General features: G+C 32.5%; 1 protein-coding gene across 1 annotated transcript; it reads right to left on the reverse strand.

Moving 5' to 3' along the window:
• Positions 1-3,350: 3,350 nt before the first annotated feature.
• Positions 3,351-6,225, reverse strand: LOC108460495 (glyceraldehyde-3-phosphate dehydrogenase 2, cytosolic). The gene is made up of 11 exons (XM_017760010.2): positions 5,931-6,225; positions 5,755-5,855; positions 5,315-5,430; positions 5,108-5,207; positions 4,815-4,961; positions 4,664-4,724; positions 4,486-4,583; positions 4,219-4,361; positions 4,042-4,125; positions 3,706-3,795; positions 3,351-3,606 (listed from the first exon to the last, which is right to left on the reverse strand). Exons 1-11 carry the CDS (start codon positions 5,956-5,958, stop codon positions 3,564-3,566), a joined length of 1,011 nt encoding a protein of 336 aa, XP_017615499.1. The 5' UTR covers positions 5,959-6,225; the 3' UTR covers positions 3,351-3,563.
• Between the last annotated feature and the right edge of the window lie 14,494 nt (positions 6,226-20,719).

A 20,719-nucleotide genomic window follows, 5' to 3' on the forward strand; every position in this document is an offset into this window, starting at 1 on the left:
ATTAAGGTCTATTTGGTATGAACAAAGGAGCTGGAAGTAGCTTTAAAAAAAGGAAAAAAGGTCTATTGATTCTCTCAAGCAATTTACTAAACTCATGCTAGATTAAATACAGTGATTCTTGATATTCTGTTGTGACATCCAGTCCTTGTCCTCCAGTGAATTAACCACATTCTTTATGCATATCTGCGGAGCACAATGAAACATTAACAATAATTGGTCAATATTATCCTTCTCTAAGTTTTTTTAATGCCTTGTCTCCATCTTTTTTGTTTATCCTCGATGTCCATTTAACAGTCTATGTTTGGGGTTCATGGCTGCCCCTCCCAATAATGTCATCTCCAAGGTCCTTGGGAATGCAATGTGCCTTACCATTGCATCCAACTCTTGTTGGTGCCTTGTTTTTGTCTTTTGATTCCAATAATTTGTATCAATACATTTGAGTTACATTGCTGCTCTTCCCCCCTTCTAATTGTAGACTGTTTTTGTTAGCTTTGTTTAATGTCTATTTCCATAGAGAAGAAATTGGTTTCTCTTTTCTTGCATCATCTGACATTGCTTTATTTGGATTAAAAGACTGCCCAGTCTCATGATGTATCACAATTACAGTGGATTGGTCCAGTTCCTGGGGATATTCTAGAAGTTGAGGCTTATTGTAGAATATTTAGAGCAACTGAAAGGCTCCATACCACTTTGATGGAGACTCCATGCAATCCACTAACAGGCGAATGTAGTGTTTCATATGATTTCACGCCAGAGGAAAAACCAGTGACAGAGGATAAGATTGTGTTTGTACTTGGTTGTATGCTATCTCTTTCGAACAAAGGAAGAGAATATGTTCTTTCTGGAAGAGTTTCAGTTATGAATACTTTTCGCATGCCAGATATATGTGTTATGGAGGATAAACTTCCACCACTTGCTCTTTTCAGGAATGAGATGAAGAGCTGTTGTGAGAGCTTACATGTCGTTCTTGAGAACTATTTGACACCCGATGATTATCGAAGTCTGCATGTTTGGAGCAAGTTGCAAAGGTTGAAGAATGCTTGTTACGATTTGGGTTGTCCACGCAAGGATAACCATCCATGCCATACATTGTTCGCCAGCTGACAATCTGTTTGTTGGTCCACCTCTAAAGAAGAGGTAGAGTCAAAAGATTGTGAAATAGAATTTTGGAGGGGTGGTCAAGTGACAAAGGAAGGTCTGAAGTGGTTGATTGACAGAGGATTTAAAACCATTGTTGATCTAAGAGCTAAGACTGTAAAGGACAATTTTTATCAATCAGCCTTGGATGATGCTATTTTATCTGAGAAAGTTGATTTTTATTTTGCATATGAAAAGAAAAGAACTAATGTTACTAAAATTTAGTAATTTTTATGTAAAATTTGAAGGTTTTATTTCACCAAAAGATTGCTATAAATAATTAATTTATTAAAGAGTATACCTTATAATTAATTGTTGTTATCATATTATTATAAAGGATAAAATAAAATATAAAAATATGTTTTCTATTAAAATTGACTATTAAAATAAAATGTTATTAGAGAACGGTGAGAGGCTAGATTAAAGCAAATATATGAGGCATTGAGATATTCTTAATAATAATTTTATATTAAAATTATTATTAAATATTATTAATAATTATATTAAGAATGTTATTAAATTATATATTATTTTATAAAATTGTATTTAATAATAATTATGTTAAAATATGATTAAATTATTTATTTTTATTTTTATTAAAATATATTTAACAATAATTTTATTAAAACTTAATAACAATAATCATCTACCTACAAAAATTACATTAAGGGTACTTTAGTCATTTAAGCCTTTTTCCTTATACTATTACATCTATTCCATTCAACCAAACACAAGAATTCTATTACAACTCTATTCCATTCCATTCAACCAAACAGTTAAATTACTGATTACAGCTCTATTCCATTACAGTTCTATTCCATTACAGTTCTATTCCATTACATCTCTATTCAATTACAGCCCTATTCCATTACAGTGAAACAAACGTACCCTTAAAGATTGTTTACAAGAGAATTAAATAAAATGAATAAATAAACTTGATTCTCTTGATTTTGAAGCTTGAATGCGTCTTTTAAGTATTGAAGTACTGTTGATGAATATTTATGCAAAAGAACGAGTTTTTTAATATTTATGATTAATGAGGATGAAAAATAGTCGTTGGAAGCATTTAATTTGTATCATTTTTCGTCCTTGCAAATCAAGAAACAACTAAGGGGAGTTCAATCCCACTATAGTTGTCATACACTTTTGTACTACTACAGTAACACTATTAGAAATTGATGTCATGGCACTAACAACCTTTCATTACAACAACATAAATAAAAATGAAAACAAAATCTTTAAAATATATAGATTAATAAAAAAAGTACAATTTGTTTCATGTAAAGAGTAAACCTAAGCAAATAGTTGTCAACATTCTTTTAAATCCAGACAACCATTTATCCAACTCATTTAATATATGCTTTGTTTAATAATTTTATATATTTTACATTTTTATAAAATATCAAGTTTTTATATTCTTATTTTGAAATTAATTGAAAAACCATAATTTTTCAACAAAAGAATGAATGATATTTTGTAAAAATAAAAATATATAAATTACTAAAAAGAACGCATATAACATGAATGATATTCAAATTTGGACAACCATTTGTGATTTTTATTTATTTATTATTTTATATATTTTAAACATCCTTTTGTTTATATTGACCATGCACATATTATCATGACATTCACTATCAATGCCACATAATTACTGCAAAAGTATTGAAGTATAGCCAAATCCAAGTTTAAATAATAGTTAAAAGTGTAAACTACCACCAGCTAGATAAGAGGACAAACTCAAAGACCAATAGGTATATGTTAACCGAAAACTAACTTTAAAAAAATAGACAAATTCAAACAACATGACAAACTATGCAATAGGTATATGTTTTCTTTCTCTTACGCTAACACCCCTAGAGTTGCCTTTGGTTCCGTTTGTCGGTGAATGCTCTTCCAATTGTCGATATAATAACTCAAACTTTGGTTGTTTTATTTTCTTTGTCCCTCTCATTTTCACTGGTCGTTGATGCCATCACAACTATTGCTGAGGGGAGTTTCAACCTTGGCTCCTTCGACATTGGCATGGTATTGAAAGCACATATGCCACTCAGGGCAAGTTGTTGTAATCTTTTTCAGGCATTGAGCTACAACTAAATTACACATATCCAATCTTGACGACAGGAAAAAAATTACCTAGATGAATACCATACATTAACTCGTAAATATTCTTTCCACGAACACACAAATATAACATAATCACAAGATATCAATTTAAGTAGAGAAACCATAATCACAACATATGCATTAAAGTAGAGAAACAACTGCAATGAAACTTGAAACATTCAAGTACTTGGGTAATAAAACTGAAACAACCCTTCTTCACACAAAAATATGCTCCGTACAATTCGTTTATTCTCTCATAACATCTCTTCTAAATTAAAATTGCTAAAGCTTGGATACACCAAGCACAATCACTCACTCACTTAAGCCTTAGACATGTGTCGGATCAAGTCGATAACACGGGAACTGCAACAGAAGAAAAAGACCATCAAGGACATGCTACATAATATTTGATTGAATGAATACTACTGTGGAGCTCTGAAATTTAGCATCAATGTAATTTACCTGTAACCCCATTCGTTGTCATACCAAGTCACAAGCTTAACAAAGTTGTCATTCAAAGCAATTCCAGCCTTGGCATCAAAAATGCTTGACCTGATAGTGTCAAATAACGCAGAATATAAGTTCGTGCAAGTGGTAGGTTTTTTGTTAACTTTTTCTCATGCATATGGAAGATGCTTTAAATGCCATATCTTTGCCACGCCAATGTCCACATATTAGTGTTGGGCACAGGTACTTTAAAATAACCATAGCAACATAGTTTTTTGGAGTATATGACATATAAAAGACAGACAAGTTAGAAATTGACGACTTAAAAAGGTATTAACAATGACATAATACCTGTTGTCTCCGATGAAGTCAGTTGAGACTAAATCTTCGTCTACATAACCAAGAATTCCCTTCAAGTTGCCTTCAGATTCCGCCCTATGCACAGAAAAACAACAGAACAGAATTAAGTGAATTATCCCAAGGAGATCTTAAGATACCATAATAGGATAAACATATTCTAATGCTTACTTGATAGCAGCCTTAATTTCATCATATGTAGCCTTCTTCTCAAGTCTCACAGTGAGGTCAACCACAGAGACATCAACAGTGGGAACACGGAAAGCCATTCCAGTCAGCTTGCCATTCAGTGCTGGCAAAACTTTGCCGACGGCCTACATGTTTACATGATAACCACCACTATCAACAATAATAAATACAGCAACAACTTAATAATTTATTTGATGTTAAAATACATGTAATAGCATTTGAGAATCTAACAATCAACATAAAACATACCTTGGCAGCTCCAGTGCTGCTAGGAATGATATTGAAGGAAGCAGCTCTACCACCTCTCCAGTCCTTCATGGAAGGACCATCAACAGTCTTTTGTGTAGCTGAATTAAAAAGGAAAATATTAGTCAACAATGCAGACATGGTTTGCAACAATAAGTAATATAACAGCACAAGTACTTACCAGTAATAGAATGAACAGTGGTCATAAGACCCTCAACAATGCCAAATTTATCGTTGATCACCTACCATCACCAAGTTAGAAGTCTGTTATTTCCTCAAAGATAAAAGTATCAGCTCGATCCGCAAAGAAATAAACAAGGAATTATTATTACCTTAGCCAATGGAGCAAGACAGTTGGTGGTGCAGCTAGCATTGGAGACAATGTTAAGGTCAGGCTTATATTCCTTCTCATTGACACCCACAACAAACATGGGAGCATCCTTACTGGGAGCAGAAATGATAACCTTCTTCGCGCCACCCTGAAAAGCAAAAAAACATAATCCATACAAGAAAATCAAATTAGGTTCCAAAAATTAAATTTTTAATGCCTCTTAAAAAAATGGCAAGTTAATTCTGATAAAATTTTCTTCTCATATGACCATAAGCTGAAATTATTATCACAAACCTTCAAGTGAGCAGCAGCCTTGTCCTTGTCAGTAAAAACACCAGTAGACTCAACAACATACTCAGCTCCAGCCTCAGCCCATGGGATTTCCTCAGGGTTTCTAACATCAACACAGAGCCAATCAATCAAGAAAAACTCATTACATAATTAAACTCTCTATGATCCTCAAAAAGTCTATAAGATCTTCAAAAGAGAACAAAATACTACCTGATACCGAAAACTGTGACAGGCTTTTCACCAAAGAGAAGGGTCTTTGAGTCCTTCACCTTAAGCTCATGATGCTTCCATTGACCGTGAACACTGTCGTACTTAAACATGTACGTCTACACACATAAAATTACAAAATCACATCAATAATTAACGTAAACAGCATAAACAATTATATTCGGGTTTTCAAACTAAAAACAAATAAAACAGATCATTTTCATAAATCTCTACTAGATCTACATTTCAACAGATCTGTTATCATTGCATTTTCATAAATCATGCTCACTTTGGAAAGTGAGAAAGTGTTCGATTCAGATCAGGAAAAATAAATCAAATCATCGATCCTCTCAGAGGATTCTTTTTCTATTCGAGATTAAATCTAAAAGATCGAGCAAAAAAGCTAAAAATACGAAAGCAAATAAGCATGTAAGCATACAAACCATGTATTCAGTGGTGATGAAAGGATCGTTAACAGCAACGAGCTCAATATCATCGCTTTGGAGAGCAACTCTCGCAACCAAACGCCCGATCCTTCCAAATCCTTCATCAAATCGACAATTAAATCAATAACTAAAGAAATAAAAAAACAAAAAAAAATAAAATAAAAAAGTGTTACCATTGATTCCGATCTTGATCTTCCCCATAATGAAAAATTAAAAAGCTAATCTCTAACAAAGATCAACGGAAGAAATTATTGAAGATGGCGGAGTGAGGGTAGAACAGTAATGAATGAGAAATGAAGAGCGAACAGCATTTATATATAAGCGCAGTGTCCGTGACCTAGAGAGGGGGTAGCTGACGGAAATTTCTAGGAGAAAAAGATGGGAGAATGGTAGCCGTTGATTTCAATGTTGGCACGTGATTGAAGGTTTTAGGAATAGTAAAATACTGAACGAATTTGAAATTTGAAAATTTCAAGTGAAATTTCGATACCGGTCATTTTATGAGTCGAAAGTAAAATGGGTCCACTTGTGGATAGGAAAATCTTACTATCTGGTCATAGCATAGATTTCCAATATGATTTTTCCCCCCTTTTTATCTCTATATTACGTTCTAGAAATTTCTTTGTTTTTCAATATAATTATCATTTTTGGATTCATCAATTTTCTCCCTTGTCTCCATAAATATATAAAATAAAATAATTTCTATTATATTTATGTCTTTACAGTTATCACTAATATAACACGAACATAAATTATCAAAGTTGTGAATTTTTTTAATAATTAGTTATAATATTTCCTTATTACCTAACTTTTTTGTTAGGACTAATCCAGGAATATACCAACAACCCTAGAGAATATGCTTTTCTGCAAGGTGCTACATCATGGGTTTCATTTCCCTATCACCAAAGTTGGTTGCATGCTTTATAAAATTAAAACCTATTTAATGACAAATAAGAAGGGATCTTGCATGCGTCTTTAAAACCCAAGGTTTAGAAAATAAGACCAATTCAATGGTAAATAGGTGGTTTATACCATTTATTTTGTTGATTTGAGAATTTTTCTTATGTATTAATTGTTTTTAATATTTATTCAACATTAAATTTAGTTTTTTAATATGCAAATATTTACATTAAATCCATCAATTCGACTAATTGAAACAAAAATTGAAAAGTTGACCAATTTGATTTTCAATCCATTTTTTATGTTGTTAAAAACTAAAGAATGCTTAAAAATCTTTTGCTTACAAAGTGAAATGGCAGGTAAATAAATGGTAAAAGAAACATTATTTTTTCTCCTTTTTAGCACCAAATCTATCCTTGTATTTGTTGTTGAACAGTTGGCTGATTAGCTAGCAACGGCTAACTGTCCCTCGATCTTTCTCCCTTTTCTCTTTCATCTTTTCCTCCCTTTCTTGTTATCTATATTTGAACCCTACTCATAGTATTATACAAGTTTTTCTCACAGCTTGATGGTGGTTTGGTAGCCCATATAAGTAGATCTAGTGGTGGTTAAACCGAGGATGTTGTTTAGTAGTCATCTATTTTAAAACTTCATGATTGTAGGTGCTAGGAGCATGGTTAGGATTTATGTTATTCCCCATCTTTGTCTCTCTTTTTTTTGTGTGTGTGTGTTGTGCTTAATGTTTCATTCCCTTCATTTTTGTTTTGAATTGTGTATACATGCCTTGCTCAAAAAAGCCTCACCATCCACACTTAAACCAACCTCACCTAATAAGATACCTCACTATATTATAGACATTGTTGGTGCGTGGCATGCCTAACATGTGAAGCTTTTCCCTCTAAACCTCACCGAAACAGATGTTGAGCCTTTTTACGTATGGACATCATATGGGACTTTATCAACTCCAATCATCGTCTAGTCGCTAGTACCGTCAATTTAATCATCGATTGGTTAAGAGGCATTGTAACACCCCATATCCAACCCGATTATCGGGTCAGAGCTATAAGATGACACATTCATTGCCGAAGCAACTACGATCAAATCACAATCTGATTCACAACATTAAACATTTAATTATAAGTAAAACAACTATATGAAACGATATGTAATTATTTTCGGGTCTTATACGAGCTTACGAAAGCTCTAAAGCCAATACGAGGTAAAATTATGACCAAATTGTAAAGATCCCAAAACATCGGGTTGATGTCGCGATGTTAGTATAACAGGTCAATTGTAATATAATTTGTACAATGGGGTATAGGAGTACTCCGACGATCAAACCCACAGGAGTCAGTGATTAAGTGAATCCTAGCTAATAACAAGCAGTTAAAGAGTCTAAACAACTACTCATTAGATAGCATAGTACAGCAGGCCATGAAATTGAGAGTATTTAAACTAATTTACTAGCTAATTAACAAAATGACTAAATCGTAAAGCAAGCAAATCTAGGAAACTATTCAAGCAATAACAAACGGTGGTTGGTTGACTTAATGTGGTTAGTTAATCATAGAAGTATGAAACTAAAATGCTTAAACACCTAAGTGGGCTCCATTTTACCTCTTAGTCTCAATTTTACTAAATTAGACAAATTAGTCTGGTTTATAACTCGATCTCACCCAACTAACCTAGAACTAATGAATCGGTGCCCAATAAAATTACTTCTCAGTCTCACTTATCTTGATTTTCCATTAGCGTCGTCAATCCTAGGTTTTGAGTTCATTTAGTTTAGTCCAATTTATTACAATTCAGTCTCTAATTCCACAAATTAATTTACCCACATCTCCATCAACCAACCTCATAGGGTTTAGTTACCCGAGATCGTATTTAAACAAAAAAAATCAAAGAAGCAACCATGAAAGCCATTGATATAAAACTCAATAAAAAGATGAAAACTTGGGTTTTTACTTTGAAAGAGATGAAAGCAAACAACTAGAAACAAAATAAATAACCAAGAACACATAAGTTAAGATTTTTGGCAGAGGAAAAGAAAACAATTGAAATAACATTAAACAAAAGATTAAAATATGATTACAACCAAGTTTAAGGCACTAAACATTCAAATAAACCTAAGAAACAATAGTAACTAACTTAACTAACACTAAGAATGCAAAGAAACACAAATAAACTAGCAGAAAATTAAACCTACAACTATGGAGAAGAAGTATTAGAACCCTAGAAATGAAAGAAAAACTAAGAAGATAACTAAAAATTGTGTCTAATTCCTCTCTTTCTCTCTCTCTTCAACTAATTTTGGCTCTTTTTAGTAGTTATTCTAACCCCCTTTTTCTTGACCAAAATGCCACTCAACGTTTCTTTTTCATTGGTGCTTCGGTTGGACAAGAACTACCCCTGATGTCAAATTTTGTCTCCTCACAACAATGATATCATGATACCTATGGCTTAGACATCATGATATTGACGACAGCCTCAAGATGAGGAGTTTCGTTGAAGGCCGGGTATCGCGATACCTAAGGAGGATATTGTAATACCACTATAGGTTGTCTTCATTTCAATACTATCGAGGATATCATGATTTCCATGTTTCGATATCGTGATACCCCCACTCTTTGGTGATGTTTTTATCAAGATTGGGTTACCATTGAGTTCCTACATCACTTAATTGATCATTAGGTTCCAAATGGTGCATTTGGCCAATTTGGATATCAAAATGAGTACAAAATGAATTAAACACTTATTAAAATGAAAGAACTAAAATAAAGCAAAAACTATGAAAAATAAATTTAAATTGCTTGAGAATAAGATCTTTAAGTGTAATGGAGAACCTAATTTGACGTATCAAATTACGGCATATCATAAACCTCATTGCAATGTTTAATACTCAACATCGCGTCGTGGTATGACAACTTGGTCTTGTCGTGACAACAAATGTACAACTTTGCAATGTGACATACTATTTCTGCAAATTTCTAAATGAAACATTAATTTGCAATTTCCAAACAACCAATACACATATCAAAGCACATTTTTCAGCCAAACGTACATCCCCAATGAGTTCATTTTTAATCATAATACCTTTCATACATGTATATATTTCATTCATTTCATCATTTTCATCCAAACACCTAAGAAACTTCATTAGCTAACCAATAATCTACTTGACATAAGTATACATACATATATATATATATATATTCATTACTAAATACATTGACAACATTTCACACTTTTTACCCTAGCAAATATTATGACAACTTAATTTGCACAAATCAAACATATTTTCACTTTTAAAATAATAATCCCAACTCCTAAGTTTTATAAGTATCATACTATACCAAAAATTGATTGACTGCAACTCGGCGTGCCTGTATTGTGCTTTAGAATCAACACTAGAACAATCAATAATAATGCGGTATGCTACAAGTATGACAAGTCAGTTGTAATATCTATAAGTGTACAATGAAACACTTCGAGTATTCCAAGGATCGAACCCAAGAGAGTTCCAATACTAGGTGATTCCTAAGCGATAAACATGCAATTAAATAGGCTAGCTAACTAATCATTAAATTTCATAGTACGACAAGTCATGATCAAGATCAATTAAGCTAATTAACTATTGAACGCTAAAAAGGACTAAATTGTAAAATAAGAAAAATTATGCAATTAACAAATTTAATAACAAACATCGATTGGTTGAATTTTTTGTTACTAATCAATCTTTGGATTACAAATCTAAATCACTTAACTCTTAATTTGGTTCAATTTTACCTCTGAGTCTCCACTTTACCAGGTTAGACAAATTAATTCGGTTTATCTCTCGACATCACCAAATTAACCCGGGACAATAGAATTTTCCTTTCGATCTCAGTTACCTGAATTTTCATTTAGGGGCGTCAAGCCTAAGTTTTGAAGTTTATTCAATTTAGTCCCTATACCAAAAACTAACTAAACAACACTTCCATCAACCAACCACTAAAGATTTAGCTATTCATAATCATTCTAATATAGAAAACGACCCAATAAGCATTTAAGCATACATTAGATTAAGCACAAGAATAAGGTTAAAGAAAGTTTTGTGTTTTCTTGATGGATGCTTGAAGAGAATGAAGTTGGTAACAATGACGGTCACAAATAATGTTAAAGTTTAGATTTTTGCCAAAAAAAAATGAAGTTGAGTTGTATTAATTTAACGCCCCTTACCCTTACCCGAGACCGGAACAAGGTACAGGGCATTACTGTGCACGAACATGACATTTTTGGGAAAATTTCGGGCTATAAAATTTTGTTCCAATTGAAAACCAATCAATCATATTCATAATGTCCCTATTATGGACCTACGAGGCCCAAGACATACATTGAGAATGGTTCGAGACTAAACCGAGAACTCAAGAAAGTTTTTAAAAAATCTCATAGGTTAAGCCTCACACACCCGTGTGGAGGCAATGCACACGCATGTGTGCTTTGGGACACGCCCGTGTCCCTTACCCGTGTAGAATTAATTGAATTTATTTCTCATTTCGAACCTACAGGGGTTTTCACACGGCCAAGCACACGTCCGTGTCCCTGGCCCATGTACTTCACATGGCCTAGACACACCTGTGTTGTCGCCTATGCCCAAAAACTTGAGCATTCTATTTATAACGTCATTATGCATTTAGGGACACACGACCAAGACACATGCCCGTGTGCTAGGCTGTGTCCTCTATAGAGTTGAGACACACAACCGTGTCTCTATCCATGTGTTTACTACCATGCATTCTGACCTAAAGATTTTAGGTGCAGGGGACACACGACCATACCACACGCCTATAGGGCTGACCGTGTGTCACACACGACCTAGACACATGCCCGTGTGTCTATCTGTGTAGACCTTTGTAGAGGCTACAAATCTAAGCCAATGGTCACCCTCTATAACCACTCATATTCGCAAACCTTAATTATGTTTAACATGGCCTAAATATGTCTGAATACTACCATAAATGGTCTATTGCATGTTAACCTTATCTCATCGGTTATGCACATGCTAATTTATCCTTTTTGTTTTTAGGATTTCCATCTCATTCAAAAACATATTTAAACTTGGCTCATTGTTACAACTCATTGCCAATTATGACCTAACCATCCCAAGTGATTTGGCCACATTTCATATGTCTATTTATAATATACTACATTTAATCACAAACAAGCAAAATTAATAGGTCCTAGCCTATATTACAATGAGCCATGTCTTATGGCTATATACAAAAAGAATAAGTTTAATATTTAAGCCTTTACATAGGCCAGCCAATGACACATATCACAAAATAACCAGGACTTATACATGCCATTGAAACAAAATAAAATATCTATATACCAAAGCAAAACAAGTTGATAGTGTTTACAATGCTCCAATTGTCTTCCAATCTTCACGAGTCTAAGAGCTCTGTAAAACAGGGAAAGGAGAGAGGGTAAGCATTAACATGCTTAGTAAGTCCGGATAACGGGGAAGTAAACTTACCGGTTATTTAGCATGCAATCATATGAGACATTCATGGTAAACATTCATAGTAAAATTTCCTATCACATGTACTCAACCATCAAGTTAGTCTCATGCCAGTACAATGTAACATCCTTCATAGATGAGTTTATCAATTCAAACATATCTATTCCCATTTAACATTTTATTCCCGTCAAATTTCTTGAAATCTCGGTGGATATCTCGTTTACCATCAAATTATGCAAGTGATCCTTTAAATACGCATTCCCGTGAACCTCACTTTTATGGCGGGATTACTAGTCCAGGCTAAACCCCCCACAACATAACTCACTGAGTAATGTCAGGATTACCAGTCCAGGCTAAATTCAGATCCTATTTGGATTACCCGTCCAAGCTAAATCCGTCAAGCACACATATTCTTCAGAATGCTAGATCACTATAGGATCACCTGTCCTGGCTAGATCCTTTATACCATTATTTCATTTTCGAGTAATCCATCAAACATTCCTTTTTATTCAACCGAGACATTTCATCATAACATTAATAATTCATGAGTTGTCATACAATAAATATTACTATTATAATTTATATATGTACATACATCTTTAATGTATTTAAAGATAGTTTACATTCGAGTTACACAAACTTATCTGGTAACTGCTTAGGTTTCGTATTTCAGTTATTCTGAAACCTTTCATTTTCCACGATCGATCTCCGAAATAGGTTCCTCGGGGTCTATATCAGTAAAAAAAATTATTAACACCTCATGCTAATTATTTCGAACCAAAAATTCACCCCGGGGCAAGATGACCATTTTTCCCCTAACATTTCAAAATTTTACAACTTAGTCCCTAGGCTCGTAAAATAAAATACATGCAATTCCTTGGTTACCCAAGCCTAGCCAAATGTATTATAAACTCATACTAGCCCACATTTTCCTCTATTTCACATTTCTACCACATATTTTGTACCTTTTGCAAAAAGGTTTTTTCATGAAAATCTCTTAGGAAAAGATGTTTAACATACATCTAACTTTCATATTCCCTCATAAATCATCAAAGAACAAACATGTCACACATGGGTCATTTTGCATACATGAACCCTAGCTTAAAACATGGGTAGAAATAGAGAGAACATATTACAAGGATCTCAAAAATACAAAGAACATTAAAAACGGGGCTAGGAGTCACTTACTATTGAGCTTGGAAAGTGAAGAAACCCTAGCTATGGTGTCCCTTCGAATTTCAGCAGCAAGAGGGAGAAGAATGGCTGATTTTTGCCTTCATTTCCCCTTTGTATTGATTTTATTACCAAATGACCAAAATGCCCTTCCTTACTAAACTTCCAAAATTTTCCATGCATGCCCATTTTTGTCCAAAAACTTAAAAATTGGGAAAATTACTCTTTAAGGACCTCTAATTAATATTCCAAAGCAATTTCACATAAATTTCTTCTAGAATCCAAGTTTTACAGTTTATTCATTTTGGTCTCTAATTTCTAATTGGACACCTTACACATAGAATTCCTCCATGAAACTTTAACACATGCTTACTTTCATATTCTAGGCCTCATAATAATCATAAAAAAAATATTTTGACATCAGATTTGTGGTCCCGAAACCACTGTTCCGACTAGGCCCAATTTTGGGATGTTACATTAATGGCTAAAGATTAAACTAAAAATGCAAGTAGAGTTGAGGTACTAAAGTGAAAATAAAACCTAGATACAGTAAAAACTAACTCTTAATTAACTTGAAAATTATAAAAAGCCTAAGTTTAAAACCCTAAAAAAATGAAGAAGACAATTAAAGCATTAAAAGATAAAAGAAAAGTGTAAAAAGTTAATCAACTTTGTTCTTAGCCAAAAAGTGGCTTTAACATCTAATTACAAACCCAAATTTGTGACCAAAATATCCTTAAATGTCTAATTTTGGTTGGGGTTAAGGTTGGACAAGAATTACCCTTGTAGTCATTTTTTTCTTTGTTCGGTATTGGCATCGTGATGCATAGGCTCTAGTATCGTGATATCTAAGGCAATCTTAAAATGGAGAGTCTTGGGGGTCTCGGTATTGCAACTCCCACTTCTTAGTATCTTGATATCATTGGAGTTGGCCTCAATTCTCTTCACTTTAGCACCGTTAGGGGTATCACAATTTCCTTGCCTTAGTATCATAATACCTTCCTTCCGAATGGTACTTTCTCCAAGTTTAGGCCATTATCGACTCTCTATACCATTCAATCAAATCATTAGGTTCCTTATGGCGTATTTGGTCAACTGGGGTCTCAAAAGGAAAAAAAACACTTGTTAACTAGAAAAGCTAAAACTCAACAAAAACACAAAAAAGACACCTAAATTGCTCAAGAATAAGCTCTCTAAGTGTCATGGAGAGCCTAATTTGACATATCAAATTACGATAAATCATTGAATCAAACTAGGTGTATTCCATACTTAAAACAAAATGGAATTTAAAAACTTTGCTGAGTCAAGGATCGCTTGCTGGACGCTGGATCAATTGCTCAAGCTATCTAGAATCTATTATACCTGTGCACGGACAAAACAAATCGTACGCTGAGCAATAACGTTCAGTGGTAGTTTCCATATTTCAAGTTACAAAATAAGCATATTCAATATAATAATTTCATTCTTCTGCAACATTCTATTTGATAATCAAACTAACATTTATATCATCTATTCTATTAACAAAGATGTAACATATCTAATTCAATTACTTACATATATATATTTATGTACCAATATGATGTTTAATCTCAATTTTATTTATATTTTATACAACCTAAACAATTCACATAATCATCTATAGGCACATATGCTTATTCATTTACTATTATCAACATTTCATATCACATTTCTATAATTTTTGAGCTTATGAGCTCATTTAATAAAATCAACTTCCAAGGCACATTTTTAGTTATTTCGTATGATCTTTTACATGCTATAGAATATCACATTTCATTTCAATCAACCATATAGCCAAATCATATTTATATAACCCTATTAACATGATTCAAATTTTAAGATAGATATAGAGATTAGTTAATCTGTATCCCAATTTGGCACTGTAGTACATCATCAGATAAATCGAAAGAAATATACAGTGTTGGGAAATGTGTCCATATTGTAGTAAACATATAATTATTTTCTATTTATTTAAACGATGAATAAATAAATAAAGTTAATTTCATATTTCACTATTATGTCTTTTGTATTTCTATCTTTTATATTTTACATACATAGTGAAATTGTGATAAGTAAATATTAGCTCATTAATTGTCTAAGTTCAAACTGAAGATAAGTGGCATTGTAAGAACGTTTACATTGCGAGAAAGATAACTTACTTCAGTAGATAATCTAAATGAGCCTGTAATACGTAAAAGAATCAAAGTGAGCATTTGATTCAAATACTGAGAAGGATTATTATGTTGTCTACAACTCTGATTGGGAAGATGAATAGTCTTGGCTATCGAAGTAGTTGACTCCATGAGTAGAGACATAGATGTATTGATTGGTGGAATGATACATTGGACTGGACCCAAGATGAATTAATTCTAAATCTGTTTGTGAATTAATTCACTTGTGGCGTTCATGGTGTAGTTTACCTAAATCCTGAGGTAGGCACTGACCATGTATATGCAACTCATATGATTTGATATAAGTGGAGGCTTATGATCTAAAGATAATCGAGCCCATAGCCGATATGTTGGGTACATGATTTGTGTATGGCATAGCTTTACTAGCAACAGTGGAATTCATAGCTCAATTAAAGAGTTAATGATACCCTCTCAATAGCATTTTGTGAATTGATGAATATGGAATGTGACCATGGGTTGCTCATTCTCGAAAGAACAATTCATCACAGTCATTTGTTGACAGTGATTATATTAATTATTAAGAAGACACAATGGTGACAATGAGATAAAATAGGATTGTCTTGAATGAACAAATTTAACTAAAAGGAATCAAGGATATCATATGAAGGTAACACACACATGACGAGGTCATTGGACAAAACAGTTGGATGAATTGTTTTTGTAAAGAGTATATAATAAGGAGATTTCTATTGTGGTACTTCTTGTGGACTGACTCCATAATTAAACAATTGCCAATTATCAGAACGATACTTTTGGACATAATTGCAATCACTAGAGCCTAATTGTATATGTCTGATTGGTTTCTTCACTAGCTCAACAAAAACTCGATTAGACGACATTTGAATCAAAAGAAACCTTTACGACTTTGGAAATAATTTAATTAAGTTAATTTATTTGATGTGGAATTAAATTAGGTGGTCATGAGAATTGTTCAACTAGAGAATTTAATTAAAGAATTTTTTTGAAAAATTATTTTGGAAAACTTAAGTGATTTTTGGAAAGATTAATTTTGATTAAGTAAAATTAAATTAATCAAATTAATTAAAATTAATATGATATTTTTGAAAATTAATTTTCAAGTCAGACAATTGGCCTAATGGGTAATTGAACTTGAAAGTTGAACCGGAAATCGTAAATTGGGCCTGGGAGCCCAAAACCAAGACCAATACCCAAAAACTAGTCGAACCAGACCCGGTATATGAAACTAGGCTGACGGTCCAACCGGTGGCTAGACCGGACTGGTCGAGTCGTTATTGACCCGGACCAAATCGGCTTTGGGTGTCGTAAGGTTGTCGCACCTGCACCATCGACACGACGGTGCCGGCAGCTACGACGACGACGTCCCAATAGTCCGCAGCGGTTGGTTTTCGGTGGTTGAGCTGTGAAAGAGTTACATTTCTACTAGGACTCTACTAGATAATTTGATTTCAGATTAACTATTCTAAAAATAATATTATTTTAATAGTTTAATATTAAATTAAATTAAATACTTATCTTAATAGTATTTTATTAATCTAATATTAAAATGATTACCTTAATATTAAATTTAATGTAATGTGTATCTTGTAGATAAACATTCTATTATTTTGATAAGATTTAATATTTAAATTTAATCTAATATTTATCTTGATAAATATTATATTAATTTAATATTAAAATGATTAAGTTTAATTATAGTTGAATTCTCTAAACTCTCTCTATATAAAGAAAGCCTTGGGTCATTATTTGACATACACTTGAATTCAAAATTAAAGTTGTAAAGAGAAAATTATCTGAAAAGATTATTTTAGAAAATTTCTAAAGATATATATTTTTTATTTACAACTTGACCTAAAAGTTCAGAGAAATTGCAAAATTACCCTACTGGTAATTTTTGTGAATTTTTTTTCTTATTCGAAGTGAGCCTACACTCGGCAAATATGAGCTTGAAGATAGCAGAGAAGACTACTCAGTCGAAGCAGTCATTTTAGACAAATCGAAAAGGTACAATTTTGATTAAGTGTTTATTACTTTAGATATCACAACTAAGATATTATTTTGGAAAAAAAAATTTAAACTCTGGTTTTTCCCTAAATTTATTTTCCGCTGCATTTTTAAAACCTATTTTTTTGCAACATACTTGCCCACATAATGCATCATTGAGTAAGCCGAAGTAATTATAATGGCACACAAGGTGCATCATCGAGCAAGCTGAAGCAATTATATTGCCACACATAGTGTTGGATTTGGTGCCCTGAGTGTAGTATATTCATTTGTAAACTTGAAATTTTTTCGAACAAATTAGTTAATAAGACAAATTCATTGATTACATTAATATACTTTGTACAATTGTCCTCATATGGTTTTTTCATGCGAAGAGAAATAGAAGCAAATTTGCTTACTAGTTGTCTAATGTTTAAACTAATACTTAGTGATATTACATGGTTGGATCGTAATACAGAAAGATAACTTAAATTAGTAGAGAAACCTAAACATGTCATTAGTTAAATTGGAAATGAGCAAACTGATTGAAAGACGAATATGTTGTCTATCAAGTCCAATTGGAGAGATACTTTGTCTTAGGCATCGGAGCGGATGACTTCCAAAAGATAGTGACATAGATGTGATTGACTGGAATAACAATATATTGGACAAGACCCAAGAAAAATAGATCATGAATCCATTTATGGATTTATTCACTTGCAACTGTGATAGTGTGGCATACTTAAATCCTGAGTGAATGATATACTCTGTATGCATGACTCATATACTTTGATGTAAGTAAAAGCCTGGGTTCAAATAGATAAGGAACCGAAAGCTGGTGCGTTGGGTATTTGACCTATCGTTAAATGTAGTAGTCAATTTGGGTCAATTCCATACTCAAGGAGCTTGATTTCTAAGTGATTTAGGTTTTTAATTTACATTTTCAATAATTAGGCATTAGGAATAAAAGTTATTAAAAAATAAGTGTTTTTAACACATTTTGTAGGTGTTCTGACCTAATAGGCCGACACAGGCCTCAGGTTGTTCTAATGGGCTTAATTGAGTGTGTAGGATAAAGATATAAAGACCCAATTGATGTGGAATCAAATGTCGAGTGACACACAAGCTTTCTGGGATGTCAAAACACCAAAAAAATGACACAAGACTGTATAAGGGTGTCGTGTTGCGCCGCGCAAGGGGTGTAGCGCAACACAAGGCCAACGTGCTGCCTAAGTATTTCAGGGTTATTATCGTCCACACAATCAAACTTATACGAAAACCTAATATGTGTGGAAGTCCTAATTTGGGCTGCTAACACAGCTATAAATAAGACATTAGGGGTTGAATGTAATCAAGTCATGTTAGTCGCCTTCAAAAACCTTTGTAGTTTAGAATTAGTTTTAGTTTATTTTATTTTCTTTTTGGCTTTTTAAATACTTTCTTATTTTCCTTTTGAAATCAATTTTGATTCAAGAATTTGTTTATTTAATTAAAGTATTCAGTTTGTATTTTACTTTGCATCATTTTATTTCATTATTTCAATCGAGAGATGTGTTACTCCGTTCGCCATTCAATATTTAATCTATGATTATTCAAATCACTTTTCTTTTCTGAATCAGTTGTGTTTCCCACATGGTCTATTCAATTAAAGTTGAGATTATGAATAACATGAGTGGCTAAATCCCTTAAGGAAGATTAACGAGTGGATGAAGATGTGATTAACAAAGTATCTAAGGAGGATTATTTGGTATAAATTATGTGTTCTTAAACTATTAGGCTTGACAACCCTAACAAGTTATCATAGGCTAGACAAGGTTAGAAGATAAGTTAAACCGAATAAATCGTAATTTATCCAGGTTGAGAAAGTAAGGTCGAGAGATAAGCGTGCATCAATCAATTGATTAGTTAATTAGAGGCTAGGAGGTAATAGTTAGTTAATCAATTACTAATCCACTCTAAAACCCTAATTCAAAGTTAGTTACAAACCCTGAAACAAGTTAATCTTCCTGATTGGTTTATCGATTTAGTTCATTTGTTTATTTCTCATTATTTATTTATTTATTTATTTTATTCTACTTAATCTATTTTATGGTTGATCGTAATATAGGAAATAATTACTACTACTTAGACTTGATATTGTAAAAAATGTTTTCATTATTTATTCCATCCTCCATTGGGTACGATCCTTGGAATACTTCTAGTATTTCATTGTACAACTATATTACAATTTGACCAGTGCACTTGTGGACATCGTCATTCTTAATTCTTATATTTTTGGTGTTATATTTATTCTAGAAATGATAGTGCGTTTATAGGCTGTCAATATACGAATGTTGCAATATGTAGCATCATTCACAACAGTGGAATTCGTAGCCCGAGACATGGGTAAATGATATCCTCTCATTGGCATTACATGGTTGATGAAAAGTAAATGTTGTAACAGCCCATTTTCTAGTGGTGTCAAAAACAGTGGTTTTGGGACCACAATTTCGACGAGTGTATCCGTAAATATTATTTATTAATATTTACAAGTCAAATAAAGTATTATATTAAATATTGGTTTGATAATTTTTTTATTTGAAATGAATTGTTAAGTTCAAGTGATTTGTCCCTAAAGTCAAGTGGTTTTGGAAAACGAGGTATCAGGACCTCATTTCTATAAATTGAGCCCAGAAATATTTTTATTAAATATTTACGGAGTGACTATATAAGTGTATTGAAATGGTTTAAGAAATTTTGATGTTTGCCTAATTAATTAAAGAAAAGGACTAAATCGTAAAAGGTGTAAAAATAAGTTGTTATTAATTTAAATGGACTAATTGACTATAAAAACATAATTGAATGGATTTATATGGTAATTTAACCATACTTAAAATGTTGGATGGTATGTATATATACTTTAGTTTAAAAATATGTAAATTAATGGCAATTTGATAATTTAAAAAATGAAAAAGTAAAATAAAATAATAAAACAAAAGAAACATGTATCATCTTTCTCATTTCTTTTCATTCTCAACCGAAACACCATATTTGAAACAATAGAAGAATTGGCCAAGATTCATTTCTTATGCATGATAAGTGTTTTAACGTTGTTTCTCGTAATTTTTATGTTTTTGATATCGTTGCAACTAGGTTCAATTAACTCGCATCTCCGTTTTCAAAACTGTTAAAGGTTGTTAAATTTACCATTGATGATTTTTGGATGTTCTTGATATTA

This window comes from Gossypium arboreum, chromosome 4 (genome assembly GCF_025698485.1).
Source record: "Gossypium arboreum isolate Shixiya-1 chromosome 4, ASM2569848v2, whole genome shotgun sequence".
Taxonomy (NCBI): Eukaryota; Viridiplantae; Streptophyta; class Magnoliopsida; order Malvales; family Malvaceae; genus Gossypium; species Gossypium arboreum.

What these genes read in the sequence shown, in the direction of transcription:
- LOC108460495 (XM_017760010.2), bottom strand. Translation starts at nt 5,958, where the DNA reads ATGGGGAAGATCAAGATCGGAATCAATG. An exon ending in GTCTTGCTCCATTGGCTAAG is followed by an intron (nt 4,725 to 4,814) that starts GTAATAATAATT and finishes TGGTGATGGTAG; the next exon opens with GTGATCAACGATAAATTTGG. An exon ending in GCAGCACTGGAGCTGCCAAG is followed by an intron (nt 4,362 to 4,485) that starts GTATGTTTTATG and finishes GTAAACATGTAG; the next exon opens with GCCGTCGGCAAAGTTTTGCC.